General features: G+C 49.0%; 1 protein-coding gene across 1 annotated transcript in view; it reads right to left on the bottom strand.

Moving 5' to 3' along the window:
- The window catches only part of LOC149325737 (testis-specific serine/threonine-protein kinase 3-like), a 203,828-nt gene extending 189,050 nt beyond the window's left edge, over positions 1–14,778 (bottom strand). Inside the window, exons 1-2 of the mRNA XM_089562739.1 lie at positions 14,663–14,778; positions 800–1,019 (exon numbers count right to left, since the gene is read on the bottom strand). Of these exons, the coding sequence (XP_089418865.1) occupies positions 800–1,019; positions 14,663–14,778 (336 nt within the window). The remainder of the gene's footprint in view (positions 1–799; positions 1,020–14,662) is intronic.
- Between the last annotated feature and the right edge of the window lie 3,179 nt (positions 14,779–17,957).

A 17,957-nucleotide genomic window follows, 5' to 3' on the forward strand; every position in this document is an offset into this window, starting at 1 on the left:
CAGAAAACCAAAAACAGAGACGTCTAGCTAGACGTCTTTGAGAGGTTTTGGTTTGCTGGGAACCTTTCCTGTTATCGCAGCGGTATAATTGCCCATTTAGGCGTAGTTTGTCATATGTTAATGACACCTTGTCTCCCTCATCCTTATTCACTTTTGCCCAGTTCCATAACTTTTTTCTTACTTCCCTCACACGTACCGAGAAGTCCTCGCCTATCGAGTAATTAGAACCCTTTAACTTACGACAATTTCTCAACGCATTAACTTTGTCTCGGTAGTGCAGTGGTTTAAGTATTATCGGCCTGGTTTTATCTTTCACCGCCCGACCTGACCTGCGTATCCTTTCCGTGGCAACTGGATAAATTTTAAAAATTTTGTTCAAATTTTTTCATTCATTAGATCTATTTGAGCGCACAAGGGCCACCAACGAACCGAATGGTGTTTCGCATGCAAACATCAGAGACCCGTTTTTTCCTAGCGTCCCTCCGCGCAGCAGCCCGGCGGCATGCCGATTGGAAAACTGGTTGGCACCGCACTTGAGGCTTGTGAAGTGAATTCCTCCGCGCATCTGTGTTATCGAACAAAGGTAACCGACGTTTGAGAGATGTCAAGCAGGTTTATGCAGTAATTCAATTTAGTATAAAAAAGCGTCTTCCGCAGTTACAGAAGGGTTTCCACCCATTTTTAATTCGCGCCCTGGCACGACAGTCACCCACGCTAGTGTCTCCTCGTTTCGTTTCCTCTCGGTCCGCAGTAGCAGCATTGAAGTACAAAGGCGGCGGTCATGGTACGCGCGACGCACCAGTATCTTTTCCAGGAGGTCCCCGCCACAGGCCATTTCCATGATGATGAACACTTTGCTCGGCTCCTCAATGATGGTGAAGATCTGCGTGATGTGCGGGTGCCTAGTCGAGCCGAGGATCTTGAGCTCGCGGGGTAGAAACTTGACCCGGTAGATCATAGAAGACTTCTCCTTGGAGATGATCTTGCACGCGTACGTGGCACCCTCCTTGGACACAAGCCTGCGCAGCCGTCGACGAGGGTAATCTTCGAATAAAGGCGGCAGCAAGGCTCCGTTTATACTCGAACACCCGTGCACTATGACCAACGCACTCGCTTCAATAGGGCTCACAACGCGAGAAACGCTGCTGTCAACAAACGTTCCCGTGAACTCGGCGAGAAAAGGCTAAGACGGCGGGAAAAGCATCAGTTTGCTCTATGCGCGCCTAGCTTCGAAGCTGCGTGATAAGCCACGAAGGCATGCGTTATCCAGCAATGAACAAAACCAACCCACAACACACTGGATAGCTTCGAAGCTGCGTGGTAAGCCACGAAGGCATGCGTTATCCACCAATGAACAAAACCAACCTACAACACAGTGGGTCATTTTCGCATCCAGCTGCAGGTTTCCGAGCACACTTTCCACTAATTTCCATGCGCATAATTCTGCGCGAATATTTTCACTTGAAATGGAAAGCTTCACTGTAAAAGCTGAGAGGAAACTGTCGCCGCAGCTCTGTTCCTGTTAAATGATGATGATGAGAACTTTATTTGTAACAAGGGAGTTTTGGACACGTCGGTCCTTGGGCCCCGCACGGCCCCACTGCACTCAAACGTTCATGTCCCGGAGGCTCATGACGCTGGCAGCCCGGCATGTGGCGATGGTTTGCTTGACCGGGTCCTCGGAGCGCAGTAGGGTCTCCCTATCCTCCCAAGTGGTAAGGTGCTCCAGGCCCTGCGGGGGAGGATCCGCCGGGCAGAGGAAAAGAATATGGTCGAGAGTGGCTCTGGGGTGGTGGCAGAGGGAAAAGGAAGGGTTCGTGTGGACTGGGTGATATCGCGAGCGTATATAAGGGGAGGGCAAAGTGCGTGTTTGGAGCCGACTCCAAAGTGTCTGATGGTAACTGTCGAGAGAGGGATGAGGTGGGGGGTAGAGCCGACGCTCGGCTTTGCTGGCCTGCGTCATTTCACTGAATGAGGGCATGCGCTCCCGCGAGAACCCCAGGTCGGAGGCCGCGGTGCCCGGTTGAGAGAAGCTCGGGCTAAAGCGTTGGCGGCCTCGTTTCCGGGATTCCCGGAGTGGGCAGGCACCCATATCAGCTCCACATGGCGAGACGGGTGCGCGGCGAGGGAGTCCAGTATGCGAAATGCAGGGACGTGAACTCTCCCGCGAGCAAAATTTAGTATGGCAGTTTTAGAATCTGACAGTATATATCGAGCCTCCGTGTGTGTGATGGCCAGGGCAATGGCGGCCGCTTCGGCCTCCTCAGAAGTGGCAGCGAGGGATATGTGAAGGGTGGCAACCGGCTGGAAAGAGGGGTTTGTGATGGCTACAACCGCGTCTTCGCCTGTGCATGCAGCATCCACCCAAATGGCAAACGGTTCCGCGCCATAGTATTTGTGGAGCACCCGAGCGCGAGCTTTGCGTCGGGGTTCGTGGTAGGTGGGGTGCATGTTTTTGGGGAGAGGTTTGATAAGTAGTTCGCGGTGAATATGGCGGGGGACCTGAAGCTGTGTGGGATCCGTGACTGGTAGGCGTACACCGAGGGTGTGGAGGATGTCTCTCCCGGTGGTGGTTCTCGTGAGACGTATGTATTCTGTCTGTCGGTGGGCCTCGATAAGCTTCCCTATCGTATTGTGTAGGCCTAGTTGAAGGAGTTTTTCGGTTGAGGTATTTTGGGGTAGGCGTAGTGCTGTCTTAAATGCTGTTCGAATCATGGCATCCAGGGTGGAGATTTCCCCAGCCTGGAGTTTCAGGTAGGGGAGCGTGAAGATAAAGCGGCTGATGACGATGGCATGAATGACACGGCATAGGTCATGCTCCTTCATGCCCCGGTGGTGTGCAGAAACGCGGCGGATTAGGTGGGATATCGACACCGTTGTCTACTTGAGTTTCCGTATGGTGAGTGTGTTTTTCCCGTTGTTCTGGATGTGAAGGCCAAGTACCCTGAGAGTGTTTACCTCCGGGATGGGCCGGTTTTCCAGTGTCATGGTGATGGGGGCTGTGGGGCAGTTTCGTGTTGTGGGGCGGATTATGAGGAGCTCCGACTTCTCCGGTGAGCAGGAGAGTCCGATACTCTGCGCATGCGTTTGGGTGAGGATAGCTGCGGACTGTAGGGTGTTCTCTATGTCTCCATCACTGCCATGGGTGGTCCACAGCGTGATGTCATCGGCATAGAGTGTATGCCAAAGGTGAGGGATGGTTTGTAGCTTGTGGGCAAGGGGAATGAGAGTGACATTGAAGAGGAAAGGGGAGAGGACGGACCCCTGGGGGGTTCCGACCCCACTAAGGGTGTATGGGGGGATATGTGGGGACCGAAGTGAATTTCGGCCGTGCGGTTATTAAGGAGTGTTTGAATATAGGTGTACATACGTTAACCTATGTTCAAGGGGGAGAGAGCCGCCATGATCGCTTGATGGTCCAGGCGATCAAAGGCCGTGGAGAGATCCAAGGCTAAGACAGCTTTTGTGTGACCCGGAATGAGGGGGTCGAAAATGTCCTGCGTGAGTTGGACCATGGCGTCCTGTGCTGACAGATGGGGAAAGCCCACCATGCTGTGCGGGTAAAGGTCTTGCTCCGCCATGTGTTGGGTGAGTCGAGCGAGTGCGACGTGTTCGAAAAGCTTGCCTAGGCATGAGGTTAGTGAAATGGGACGGAGATTTGAGGGTGTAAATGGTTTTTGGGGCTTTGGTATGAATATAATTTTGGCGTGACGCCAGGATTGGGGAAGAGTGCCCTCCTGCCAGCATTTGTTGAAGTACTCCGTGAGCTGGGCGATCGATTGATCGTCCAAATTGCGGAGCATGACATTAGAGATCCGGTCAACTCCTGGGGTAGAGTTAGAACGGAGAGTCAGGAGGACCGCTCTGACTTCTGCCTCTGTGATCTCTGCGTCGAGGTTGGCATTCGGCGCGCCTGTATAGGGGGGCAGGGGGTTTGAGGTACCGGGAGTTGTATGTGTGTTTCTAAGTATATTAATGACTGCGTCAGGAAAAAGGTCGGTCTTCTGTATGAGGCGTGTGACGTGGTGTTGCGTGGGGTCAATTAAGTGACGGAGGAGTTGCCAGCTACGTTTGGAGGACAGATTGCCAGCCAAACTGTCGCAACTCTGACCCCAGTTTGATCGGCAGAGCTCCTCAGCGTGCTCAGTAATTTGTGTGTGAAGCGCGGCCAGCTGCTTTTTAAGGGTTCGATTGAGCTTTTGCCCTTTCCAGTGCTCTAGGATGCTATGGTGGGCCTCCCACAGGTGGGCCAGGCGTTTGTCGAGGGTGGGCGGCTTCGCGTGTGTGTGGAGACATCGTTCATGAGTGATGCCACCCACTGGTCGATGTCTATAATGGGAGCGTCAGGGAGGGCCGCCCGTGTGGAGCGGACAGCATCCTAGTTGGTGATTTTGTGTGTTAGGTGACGGGCCTGTTTTTGCTTGTACGGTACTGTAACGGAGAGGATATAATGATCGCTTCCTAATGCATGACGCGTTGTGGTCCACGTAATTCCAACAAGGTTGCGGCTCAGTGTCAAATCCGGACTGGTGTGCGCGCTGACACTGTTACCAATCCTCGTGGGGGTGTTAAAGTTGTTGTGTATTGTGAGGCGGAGCTCTTGTACCAAGGACCAGAGACGCCGGCCTCATCCAGTGGTGGTGCGGTAACCCCAGTCAGTATGCTGACTGTTGAAGTCCCCTCCGATAATCAATGGATGCTTGCCTCCAAGACGATGGAGATCTCGCAGCAGCGTTTCCAATGAAGCCATCGGGTGAGATGGTGGGTGGTATATATTGGCGACAAAAATCGATGGTACTGAGTGTGTATCTCGTATGATTTCTGTAATTACGCAGGGCGTCTCGGAGGTGATGTAAAGGGTTTGGTGTGCAATGGAGCGATTTATGAGTGTGGACGCCCTGGGTGTATTCGTGGCGTTCGAGTGAGCAGATGTGTAGCTAGGATGTGTGGCAGGGCTATGTGTGTCCTGAAGGAGAAGGATGTGGGGCGTGGGAAGTGTGGGGAGGAGGAGTTGGAGGGGTGCGCGCTTGCCCCGGAAGCGGCGGCAGTTCCAGTGAAGAATTGATAAGGAATTAGGAGGTAGCCCCGCCATACTGGAGCTTTGGTGGGGTGAGGGTAGGTGGGTTGGTTGGGGAGTTCTGTGGGGTAGGTGGGTGGGATTGATGTGGCGGATTGAGGTGTAGCGAGGGAAGGGCCTGCTCTATTGTTTGGAGGCGGGCGTCGTACTGGCAAGGCTCATCTCTAGGGTGTGCACCATGCGCGCAAATGCCGCTTCAATTTGTTGCTCGAACCGTTGGGAGAGGTGGTCGATGAGGTGATAAAATTTTGCCTCTAGACGCGCGTCCATCTCAGCGAGTTTAGCGTCCAGGCGGGCCTCGAGGGATGTCAGGTTGGTCTGGGTAACGGGTGGGGGCTCTGTTGCTCGTTTTTTCTTTGGTGGGGGTGAAGGTGGGGATTGGGAGACGGACTCTTCCATGTTTTCTGTTGATGTTTGAGGTAGTGGAGTGTGCTGGGCGGGAGGGATGGTTGGTGTAAGCTGTTGAAGGACGGAGGTGGGGGTCTTGATAAGAATATGTGCTGTGCCGTTGCACCGCGCGTCTCGGTGACTTCTAAAGCCACGATCGTGTACCAGCAGAACCCAACAAGCAGCGGCAAGGCTCATCAGCTCATCATCATCAGCTTAAGCACGCCCAGTGCACAACAAAGGCCTCCCGTATCTCTCCAATTGTCCCAGTCCTGTGCCGGCTGCTTCGGAAAGGTGCAGAAGCTTACGATAGGCAGCGAAGTTTTGTAATTGGTACATCTTGGAAGACCTAGTTACGACATGCAGTGAATGCAGATTCGACCAACAAGAAGGGAATAACTAGAAGAATAGGCATAAGGTGGGGCGAATTTGCCATTCTCTATTATGGGATTATAGTGCATGACAGAAGCCAGCAGCCAAGAAACCAAGGCGCATAAGCAATTTTTTTTAACTTCTGATATCGTGTTATTAACGGCAAGTTAAGAGAGTAATTATTTGAAATTTATTTTTTATTTATTTATTTATTCATTTTTTCATCATTTGTTATAGCACATTCACGGCCTGTGGGCACAACAGAGAGGAGTAGTGAAATTTTCATATTTGTAGTCGAGGACAAAACAAAAATGAAACTAGAAGCTGCAGTGAACGGCGATCTTTAAATTAGCGGTGTCACGAATGGAGGTTGCGGAGGCAGAAGAGGGTTCCATTCAGAGGCGATTCTTGGTATAAAAGAAGCATGGTTCAAATTAGTGCGGCAAGATGGTACTCCAACTTTCTGTGTATGGTTGTTGGGAGATGAGATCTAACTGGGCGGGGTGAAAAAATATTCTTTCAGGGAATGATTGAATTGGTATATTATAAGAAAAAAATATGCAACAGTGCATACGAACTAGTGAAAATTCAGGCTTTTGTAGTGTTTATTCATGAACGTAACGCTAAAATTTCAATTTGAACTGAAGAAAGTTAATTTCTTGGCATACAGGAATGGGACTCAGGCGAATATCTACAAGGGTAGCTTGAGAGATGCTGGAGGCCCAGTAAAGGCAGAGCAACATAACATACGCACATTCAAGGCGAATATAATATAGAGAATGAAATTAGGTAGTGTGGAAAACAGCAAAAACGGGCGCGAACACTTGTGCTCATGAAAAAAATTAGAATAACTACAGTAATTAATGGTCAACGATCGTCAGCAAGTATGCAGGCAACGTGACTGAACCTAAGACAGTAGTGAGAACTCAAGACAAAACTCACGGAGGCAAAGAAGAGTTGGGCTGCACGGTTATAAACGTTTTCAAGGAAAAGGGAGAGATTTGGAATGAGAAGTGTCCCATATGGCACAGGCATATCCCAGTTTTTGAAGGACAGGCGCTTTGTATAGGGCAAGCTTTAGTGAGGTCGGTGCTGTTTCAAGTTGCATTAAAGATAGTTGAAGTTAAAGACAGCCTAACGTTCCGTTAGCATTGTTGCTGACATACAGCATGCATGTTCGATGAAAGACTGGTGGTAATATGGTCACGAATATTACGCACCACACAACTCTAGGCAGCCGAGCGGTCGTTGTTGCTGTTGTTGTTAGCCTTTGAAGAGATGGCACATACCCACACTGGGGGATCGGCCATGAATCGGGTGGCAAAGCTTGCTATTCACCTGTACTTACTAACGATCTGAATAATTATTTTGTGTCTCAGGCAGATACGAGTTACAATTTTTTGCATATTAATTGTCTCGACTCGCGGGTTGTTTCCAGTGCTTTCTTTTCTTCAACTGACGCAAATGAAATCAATAATTATCTCCTAGCTTTATGTAACAGCAAGTCGTCTGTCATCGATGACCTCAAAATTACACCAGTGAAACATGTCGATGTCGTAAGTAGTCCAATGTAAAAATTCATTTTCAATAGCTGTATCGGACACGCAGTGTTCCCTAACAGAATGCACTTTGCCAAAGTCACAGTTATCCATAAAGGTGGAGATAAGAACAGTTTCTCCGATATCTATTCTACCTGTTTTTTTGAAGTGTTCTGAAAAAAAATTTGTTCAAGCCAATATCTAGTTTTTGTGACAAATATAACATAATAACGCCCAGTCAGCATGGCTTTAGGAAGAACTGTTTGACGGAAACCGCGCTGCTAACACAGAAAGAGCTAATTTTAGAGTCCTTCGAGCAGAAACTTCTCATTCTTGGTATATTCATCGATTTTTCAAGAGCGTTTAACCGCATAAATCACAAAATAATGTTGACTAAGCTCGAGCACTACGGTTTCCGCGGACAGTTTCTTGACATAAGTCTAATTTAGTGTTCTCCATCGCAACAAGTAAAAATAGATAATAATTTATCTGATATTAGGCGCATAGTTTCAGGAGTTCCGCAAGGTAGTATTTTGGGGTCATTACTGTATGTTATTTATGTTAACAACATCGTCTGCATTAGTAATCTTTGAATATTTGTTATTTACGCTGACGACACCACTTTATTCTTTAGAGCTGCACAGTTGCCGGATCTCGAGAAACCAGCCACAAAATGTTTAGTCAATCCATGAATGGTCTCAAAATAATTTATTAAACATAAACTCTGCAAAAACGAAAGCTGTGCTTTTCAGGCCTCGTAACAAGTTGACAAATCTACCACCACTCAGTTTAAGGACCTGTAAATCACTTATCGAAACAGTCCCAGCGGTTAAAAGTTTAGGTGTTATATTTAATGACAGTTTGAGCTGGAATGATAATGTCGACATGGTGATGAACAAGCTGTCAAAGGTAGTCGGTATTTTGTGTCGATTGAGATATTTCATGCCGAAGAGTATTAAGTAGATGTTGTATAGTGCGCTGTTTTCCTCTGTTGTAAGTTATTGCTTTTTAGTGTGGGGTACCACGTGTTTCCCCAATATTAACCGCTTGTATCTCCTTGAACAGAAAGCTGTACGAAATGTTATCAATGATCTTCGGCTAGGACGCACTGAACCGATTTTCAATGAACTTCGAATCATGCGCTTACCTCAGCTGCACAAAACTTTCTTCTACGGCGTTATAAATCCAGTGTTAATAAAATAATTGTCCTATGGTAAAGCTGACAGTTTTACAATGCAGAGCCAAAGTGCTCTACACGAGCGACACCCAAATGGTATTTACCTAGGATGCGAACAGATTACGGCTATCGAATGCTGAGCTACACCCTCCCGCATCAATTAAATAAGGAGTCCTAATTGATGTACACCTAATGCCAAATCTGATATTTTTGTTTGTTTGTTCGTTTGTTTGTTTGTTCGTCGAAGGTGCTCTGAAGTTTGTGTACCACTGCAATGCCTCTGTGGGGTGCGTCGGCCTCGTCAAGCCTTTCACTGGCTTTTTGTCGACGCACCCAACATCGACATGATGTTAAATAGACATGATTATGATTATGATTCTGAGAATAATCGGCACCAGTGTCCAGCAAAGCGGTCACGTCTACTCCATCAATTTTACCGCAGAAATCGGAGGTAGCGCGTCGGATGCTGTCGCTACTCGCTTCCAGAGAAACATCGTGGCGTGGTAGTGGCGCAGGAGGATCTTCACAAGTCCTGGAATCAGCGGCCTTGCTTCCAAGGCCGCTGGAATAAGTTTTCCCGGCGTGGACTGGGAAAACGGCGTCAGGAGTAGCCTGCGGCATGACGGGGGCTTGGGGAACAGTAGCGCCTCGGCGACGGGGATCGAGCCTCCCGGCGGCCTGACGTGATGTGATTCTGGCGCGACGACAGGTGAGATACTATCTCATGCAGTCATTCCCCTTCCCGCCTCGCCACAGTGATAGAAGACGGGACGACGATCCTGGGAACGCCACATTTGACTTTTTCGCGGTCGCTGTTAGGCTGGTGGAGCGAGGCCACGAGGGGAGCTCGGCGAGAGCACTGCTGGAGTCGCGGCATTGACGTAGTGACAAGAAACAGCGCTACACAACTGGACTAGAAAGAGGAGGAGACAAACATGGCGCTGGACTTACAACAGATTCATTTGAAGAAAGGTGGCAATATATACCTACGAAAATCGGCAGACGTCCGCACACTCGTACATAGAAGTTTAGGAACACTGCAAAATGTCATAATAATCGCACGAGTTGTACGTTGTTTCCAAGCTATCCTTGGTGCACCAATGTCATTTCTTTCGCTGAAAAAACTAAAGAAGTTTTGCTAGCGCAACCATTAGATTTTCTGATTTCATTTCTTTTTATTTATTTGTCCCTTAATGTCACTTGTGAAAGTAAACAGAATCCCACCACTTAGCTCGACAGTCGGGTCGTTTGAGAAGTAGCCGATCGTAATGACCTCTCCCCCCCCCCCCCCCCCGTTTAGAGCTCGTCCTTTCTCAACGGAAAAAGGTCGTCGGCCCTTTGCGACCCTGACAAGGCCGTTCGGTCCCACTCCCCATTTCCTACGGCCTTGGACAGTGTTGCACGCTTGCCACGCGCTGTCATTATTCTAACCCCTTCGACTTCCCACGGACACGACCGTTCCAGGCGAACGGCACGGCAGGAAAGATACTGGAAAGAGCACTGCTAAGGGGGGCGGCGTACCTTCGGAACAGGACACCACAAATATAAAATATTTGCGTGAGATCACAAAGGCTCTCGAGAATTTGAGGCTCCCACATTTCTTCAGGGAAGAAATGTGGGAGCTTAAGAAAGGTGTATCCTACTGCACTGATATTTGCAGTGATGTCAAAGATACTACTCATGAGATCAAGAGCTTCAGGCTTGAAAGGCAGGAATTGCTCAAGCAGAACACGGAACTGAAAGGCGAAAACGGCCGGTAATCACAAAGATGTGAAGAGCTCGAGCAATACCAACGCATAAACAACCTCGAGATTAAGGGCGTCTCGGATCGAAAGGACCCGCTTGCAGTGATAAGCAAGATAGGCGAGAGTGTAGGGGTAACCATTGACACCAAGGTTGACATTGACACATGTCACTAGTGCGCACATTTAACGTGGATGTCAAGAACGTAGTCCCCTTTGTGAGACGCAATCAGCGCAATGATCTGCTGTCAAAGTGCAGAAAAAAGAAGATAGACAGCTCAATGCTTGGTCTTAAAGGAACAACCCTCTTAAAGGAACAAAAGGAACAACCCCGGCTTCTGTGAACGAGCACTTGACGCCAAAGAACAAGGCACTGCTTTCGGATGCGATTAAAAGAAAAAAGGCTCCCATACAGAAATTTGCCTGGACGACTGGAGGCAAGGTGCTTGAACGTAACGACGAAGACTCCGACATAATTCACATTGCACATGAAGGAGACAGATAAAATCAGCTGTTAAAGACTAAATCGAATGCGCATTAGTTGCATATCCTTCTCATGGTGATGTACCCCGAGGATAACTGCAGATACTTTATGACGCTTTTAATCGTGAGTTTTCTTGTGGCAAGTTTTTTTGTGCATTTCATGCAAACTGTAGAAGCATTCGACCAAAGGCAGACGGCATTTCTGTCTTTTTGCATTCGCTGTCAGTTGACTTCGATATTGTAACCTTTACTGAATCATGGCTTTCAGACAATGACACAAAACCTAACTTTTCAGGTTATTGGTCTCAACCTCTCTTTCGTAGGAAAAGAAGGGCGGAGGTTTGGCTGTTTACTTTAAAAACACCTTTTCCTATGAATTGTTCGACGATTTTTCAGTAATGATTGCCGATTTTGAACGTTTGTGCTTGCGTGTCAATAAAATAGTGGTAATCGCTCTTTACCTTCCTCCGCTAGGGCATAAAGGTCGCTTCGTAGAGTTTGTGGACTTACTGTTGGCTTACCCTGTCTTTTTAAACGCATGCTGCATTACTATGGGGGACATCAATATTGACTTATGTTCCAGTGATCCATACGCAGAAAATTTTGAGACACTGTTATCTACATATGGCTTCGCAAACCATGTAAGTAAACCAACAAGGCCTACAGAGCAGACTGCCACTGCTTCGGATGTTTGCGAAGCAAACTTCAGTCCAGGAGAAATTACTAACGGAATATTTCGTATGATCGTAGCGATCATCTGCCAGTTTTTCTGATTTTTACAATTACAAAGCACGATGACAAGGACAACAATAAAAGAGCAGGTCGGCGAGCGATAAACCTTGAAACGAAAAAAGAACTTTTCCACTTCGTCGGCCTGATTGACTGGAGTGAAGTATACAATGAGTGAAGGTGTCCGCTGAAGCTGGGAGCCCTAACGAGACTTTCCGCTGCTGAGGAGTAGCAGGGAAGGATGGTGGAGGAGGGCAGCCGGTCGGTTGGGGCAGAGAAACCACACATGTAGGCCCAGTGGGCGGGGCGTCTGCTGTGAAGGCTGGCTTCAAGAGGTCGATTGAAACTGTGTCACTGCGCCCATGAATGTCCACGATGAAGAACTTCAGTGTTCTTTCGAGTACACGGAATGGGTCGTCGTAGGGGCGCTGAAGCGGCTTGCGGACAGAATCTCGGCGAACAAAGACGTGGGTGCAAGTCGTTAGTTCGTATGGAACGTGTGAAGATAGCCGAAACTGGCGTTGGAGATGTGGCGCGCGCGGAAATTACGGCAAAAATGGCGGAGCTGCGTCACGTAATCTGTGGGGTCGGGACTTGTGGACGAATCGGGAGATTCGAAAAATTCACCAGGAAGACGCAGGGGCGAGCCGAAGACAAGTTCTGCCGGAATGCAACGAAGGTCTTGTTTCAGTACAGCACGGAGGCTGAGCAGAACCAGTGGTAGGGAGGCAGTCCAGTGGTCAGTGTCGAGTTGGGCTTTGAGGGACGTTTTTAGCGAACGATGGAAACGTTCGATCATGCGGTCGGCCATGGGATGGTGAGCAGCAGTCCTAATTGGGAAGTTCCAAGTAAAGTCATAAGGTTATTAAAAAGGGAAGACTCGAATTGGGCGCCACGTTCAGTGGTGATGGTCGAGGGAGCCCCATACCAAGAGTCCCAGTCGGCGACGAATGTTCTGGCGATGGCGTCACTGGTGGCGTTAGGCAGAGGGAACGCTTCGGGCCAGCGAGTAAACCAATCGATGCAAGTAAGAAGATATGAATGTCCAGCGGAAGGTGGCAAGGGACCCAAGATATTGATGTGTACGTTATCAAAACGGGCGGACGGTGGAGGGAACGAGCCGATAGGAGAGGTCGTGTGTCGCTGAGTTTTTGACTTTCGGCAAGCCAGGCAGGCACGGGCCCATGCGCACACGTACTTGTTGATGCCGGGCCAGACGTAACGTTTTGTGAGAAGATGCTTCGTGGCGCGAATTCCGGGATGGGACAGGCCGTGCAGGGCGTCGAATAGAAGACGACGAAAGGCAGAGGGGACCAAAGGGCGCGGAGTGCCGGCCGAAGTGTCGCAGATGATGGGGACGGGGCACGAAGTGAGGAGAATTTCACGGAGAACCAGCGGGCCAGGGTCCTTGCGAAGGTCCATAACTTCCGAGTCATGTTGCTGCGCTGTGGCGAGGGCGGCAAAGTCGAGGTTCGATGATGGAGCAGCAGAGGCGAGGGAAGCAGTAACATAAGACGGGGCATTGTAAAAACCCTGCACATGTCCGACGTCGGTCGTCAATTCTGCCACGCTTCAAGTGGATACTTTATGTCGCACAGATGCTGACTCCAAAAGAATTACGCGAATCGGCGCGTAAGAACGGGAGTTATACAATGAACAAATTTAAAAAGAACAGCAAACAAAATGCGGCCCTCAACTAGATTTTCGGGGTTCTTCCCATTCCCATTACACTTTCCCAATGACGCCACCGAGTGGGACTAATCCAAAGAACCTATCTGAGCCCGTCGCGGAAGTTTAAACGCATGTTTAAACTTAAGTTTTGACGCTGCCATGTCAAACATGGCAGCGTCTTTCCGTGGTTATAAATACGTGGACGCCCAGCTGGCCCAGCGATGCTTCATCGCCACGTCGACGGCTCAGAAGAGAGCATTGAGCCTTCCCTGACTTATCCGAACCCAAGCGAGAGATACTGCGATGGAGTGACGACTTGCGCTGGGTTCTATGTACTTTGAGCATAACCATGGCCCGCCGCTACGAAGGTGCTGATTGTTCACAGCGAGCAAGGCGCCCTCACTGCTGATGGGAACGTGGTGCCGTCTGACGCCGCAACCTGGTCTTACTTCACAAGTGCACTGGTAGGTGTGAGACGAATGGCTTTTTGTTTGCGCCCTTCCTTGGGACCGAAACGAATGCTTTTAGAATGAAATGGCTCGTTCAGAGAGATTCCGCCAAGCAGTTATCAGATACGTAGAGAGTATCCATAAGTAATCTGTGCAAGGTCATAGATGTGTACAGAGAGGTGCCGTCCTTTGATGCAAAACAATAGCCAAGGCCTCTGGTGGTGCTTTTTTGTTTTAGTTTGTTTTTATTTTAGTTAGGCCAGACGTGTTGGTTTTGTTGATGTAATGTAAAACGCAACCTTAACAAAATTTATTCACACCTATTAACAGAATACGAAGTATATTTACTGTTTGTCGAATCAGCAAGCTCCCATCGAGTGATGCCTTACCGCTGCTAAAATCCGCTACTGTATGGTGGCACCATCAGAGCCATAAGTTTGTTTTTGCGCGGTAATTAAAATATCTAAAGCCAGAATATACGTGGTACTACCGATAGTAACAACTTAAGAAAAACTCTGGTTTGGGCTGGTTTGTCAATGATGCACAAAGAAAACGGCGCGAAGCTTCCGTATAACTCACTCTATGCAACCAACAGCAAACACACGGCCCCTTTAAGTTGGCCGCAGCTGGTAAAGGACACGGTTAATAAGAGGCATGTGGGAGACACCTTTGTCTTGCTGTGCACTCGCATAGGCTGATACTTAGAATGATAATATTGCCTCACGTACTCACTCTCACCCTAATTGTGTGTCGATATGGGGTCAATATACGGATACACAGGCAGTGTACGGCCGTATGCTGCAGTATACGTATAATTTCAGATGCAGACAACGCTGTCTGCCAGGCGCGCGACATATAAGCACGCGTGTGTCCAATCTGAGGCTCTGATACCGAAACGCTTGACTACTGAGCTCATCATCTCAACTAACAGAGCGCAGATTAATTGCGTCAGCTGCTACTATAAGCGCACTCGTCGTTATCGCAGTGGCTCTAGGAAATATCCTGTGGCTTAGTGCCGAACAGATGCGCACCCTTACTTGACGGTTGAGTAGGATCCCGCCCCGAGTGTCTTGCCGACCGTGTAGCCGTGCGCTGCTAGGCTCTCCTTGGACTTCTCGGCCTCCTCCGGCTCCTCGTCCTCACTGGAACCCATGGTTTCTTCTTTTTCTTTTCCGCCGGCTATGCGACACGCTGCACTCGGCGTCCGAGCTAAACACCACGCTTTGTATTAAGCCGGGATAGCCGATAGAAATTTCAAAAGATGATTATTATTCCAACAGTCTTCCATCAGAGCGCGACACAAAGAGCAAAAGTCGGAAGAATCTCCCGATTTTGCAAACATCCCTGTCATCAACACGCGTCCTTTCCCGATTCTCGATATTCGAATCCTCCTGTCCGCGCCATGTTGTCTCTCTGTGTGGCTCTAAAAAATTTCAGTCACTGTCACCGTGTGTGTCAGTCGCCGATAGGTTTAGAAGCACTTTTCGCGTTCACGTCAAATTGGCGAGGCTTTGGCAATAAATTTTTAGCAACGCTATTCTGGGTGCCCGGCTGGTGAATATAAATTATTATGAACGGCAAAAAAACTTACAGATGGTAGGAGTGAGAAAATCGAGTCTGCGGTGGACATACCAATTTGGATAAAATAGCTACATATTGGAAAGGGCAGCTTCCTGAAATTTTATTGGCTGGAGTGATGTCACGTGCCACACGGGATACGCAAACTTTGTGTAGTGATGTCGAATGGACGTCTATGATGTACAAATTGTGCCGCCTTTGCGAAACGTGGCTGCATTTCGCCGCCGTAATTTTGCCCGGCAGCGAGGTACCCGAATTATGCAAAGAAGTAATTGAAACGCTAATTTATGTGGTATTGCATCTCCGCAGTTTAACAGGTATTTAGTTGGTCAAAAACACAGTTTAAAAATCTTTGTTTTATTACACAATCCAGTGAAACAGCGTCATAGGTACATCTGAAATAAGCAAGGCTTGAGAACCTGTATTTCTCCACTGCAAATAAAAAGACTATTAATATGTTATTATTATTAGTAGTATTATTGATGTGCTCGATTATTGATATTAAATATATGACCGAATGGGGACGCTAGCTGCTCTGTCGTTGCAAACCCTTCGCTGACAGTAAGAAATCATCTGGCCGTGAGTTTAACACAACGCTGGAATGGCGGTGCCGGCTGGGGTTATTGTTACCCGTCGCAAGCAGTCGTCTTTTGTTTTCTTAAATTTCAAAAAGTGAGGGACTTTCGAAAGCACCACGATGCTTTCGAATTATTTTTTGACTGGACAACTCGACTCTGCGGTCACCTGACGAGCCTTATGGTGCAAGGATGCATATGCAGCGAGGGTCAGTGCTAAGTGTGGAATTGTTGGGCGTTGTAGCGCCACCGCTTCTGCTCGCGCGATGAAGAAGAGCTTGGCGAGCACGAGCAGAACGCAACAGGTGAGGCGCCCGGCTCGAACGGCAGCCATCATCTGTAGCTCATCATGGCCTGCAAACCGCTTTCTTTCATGGAACGGCATTAGCTCCAATAAACGTGGCCGCGCCGCCTCTGGTACCGCTGTGCGCCACAAAGTTGGTGACCAAGGACAGCTAGAACACCCTCAAAACCAGCGCACCACAGCTGTAACTTCGAGTTCCTGCCTCGCCATGGACCTACCGCAAGGTGAGTGGCGCCCTACACCGCCCCGGGACCCGTCCAAAGTTCAGCTCCAGCTCAGCCTTCCTCGCACACTCCCGTGAATACTATCGCTCTACTGCCGGCTGAGGTACCACTCGCCGAGCGCCCCATCTTTTCGACTGGTTCTTCGACCTGTGGACACCCATGTCCCTCCGCGCACAGTTTGTCAGCACCCCAGGCATGGCCCGCTAGCCCCCTGCAGCCAGCCACACGCAAACTCAACGCTGCCTAGTTGCGCCGGACCACCTGCTTCAATCGCGCCAGAATGCTGGCTGTACAGGACGCCGCTAGCCGTGCCTGTGCCACTGCGACTGCCGAGACAACCACGACAGGCCCTGTTCTCGACGAGCCATCGAGACACCAGCCTGCATCGCACTCACCGCAGCCTGTGGCGTCTGCACCATCCGTCAGAGCCGATGGTGACCATGTCGTCCCCTGCTCCTTTGCGTCTACTGACTACGCTGTCGTTAACTCAGCATTCGCTCTCTTCACTACGGCTCGCAATCATAAGTCGCCTCCCTCGGCTCCGTCTCTGCGCTGTGCAACAGTTCACTGCATCACTGCCCGTGAGAGTAGTGGCACGCGGCATGTTCAGCGACATAAGACGTTGTTTTTCCGTCGGCAGCACAGCAGCCACCTAATACCTACGTTCAGACACCGCTGCCGACCACGTTGCAGTCGACGTCGCCGCATTGTACCAAGCACTTTATCGCATTGATTCCGCCATTCCCTCCGCTGGCTGCCAACCTGCTCTGCCTACGAGACTGCATCGAGCCCATCGTTAAGCCAGTCCGGATACACGCTTACACGCAGTGGACGCCCAACTCGGTTTGCCCTAGGCGACGTTTCCTACATGGTCACTCCGCCTACACCCCGACGTTGTCGCAGCCATCGTTGTAGCAAGAATACACCAGTCTTGACCTTTTTTCTTATGAGCGTGCTGTTCCTTCCAGGCTGAGGTTCCAGCACAGAGGGAATGTGTGTGGTATCCATCCACGACCCATTTGTGTGGAATATCTCTTTATTCTCCTGTACGCTGCACAGGGAGATGGTGAGCACGTGCTTGGTGTGTTGTCGCTGGCAGGAAGGGATAGCTTTTCTACATACAATGATATTCCATACGGCTAGTGACGTCTGATTGCATTTATTTGTATTTTATTGAGCAAGGCCGTGCAGTCAAATAGAAACCGCACATAAAATAGTCTCAATTAAACTTGCCTAAAGTTTTCAGAGTACAGCAGAGATATGTGTGGGTGACACAGTCTTGTTCTGGGGCTTTGGCTTTGTTTTTTGCTGGCCACAGTATTACGGCAGCCTTATTTTGATCGGTGCAAATGCAAAAGCATGCATATCCTAAAAAATCAAAGGCAGATATAAATATTTTACCTTGTACCTCCGCTACAATGTATTTTGTAGTGGGTTTCTTACTTTAGTGCGCAATGAATCTAATGATTATTTGTGATCATCAAGGTGGGAAATCTACCATGCATCAAGTACCTGCAGCTTTTACGGAAAGAATTTTGGTACTAATTATTCGTTTTGCAGTACGTATGTTTTACTTCCGTACGGAAAGTTAGACTGTAGTTTAACTCGCAGCTCAAACAATTTCACATATTTGGAAGCCCGATTTACAGCT

Source organism: Amblyomma mixtum, chromosome 10 (assembly GCF_055824585.1).
Source record: "Amblyomma mixtum isolate Tamu chromosome 10, ASM5582458v1, whole genome shotgun sequence".
Taxonomy (NCBI): Eukaryota; Metazoa; Arthropoda; class Arachnida; order Ixodida; family Ixodidae; genus Amblyomma; species Amblyomma mixtum.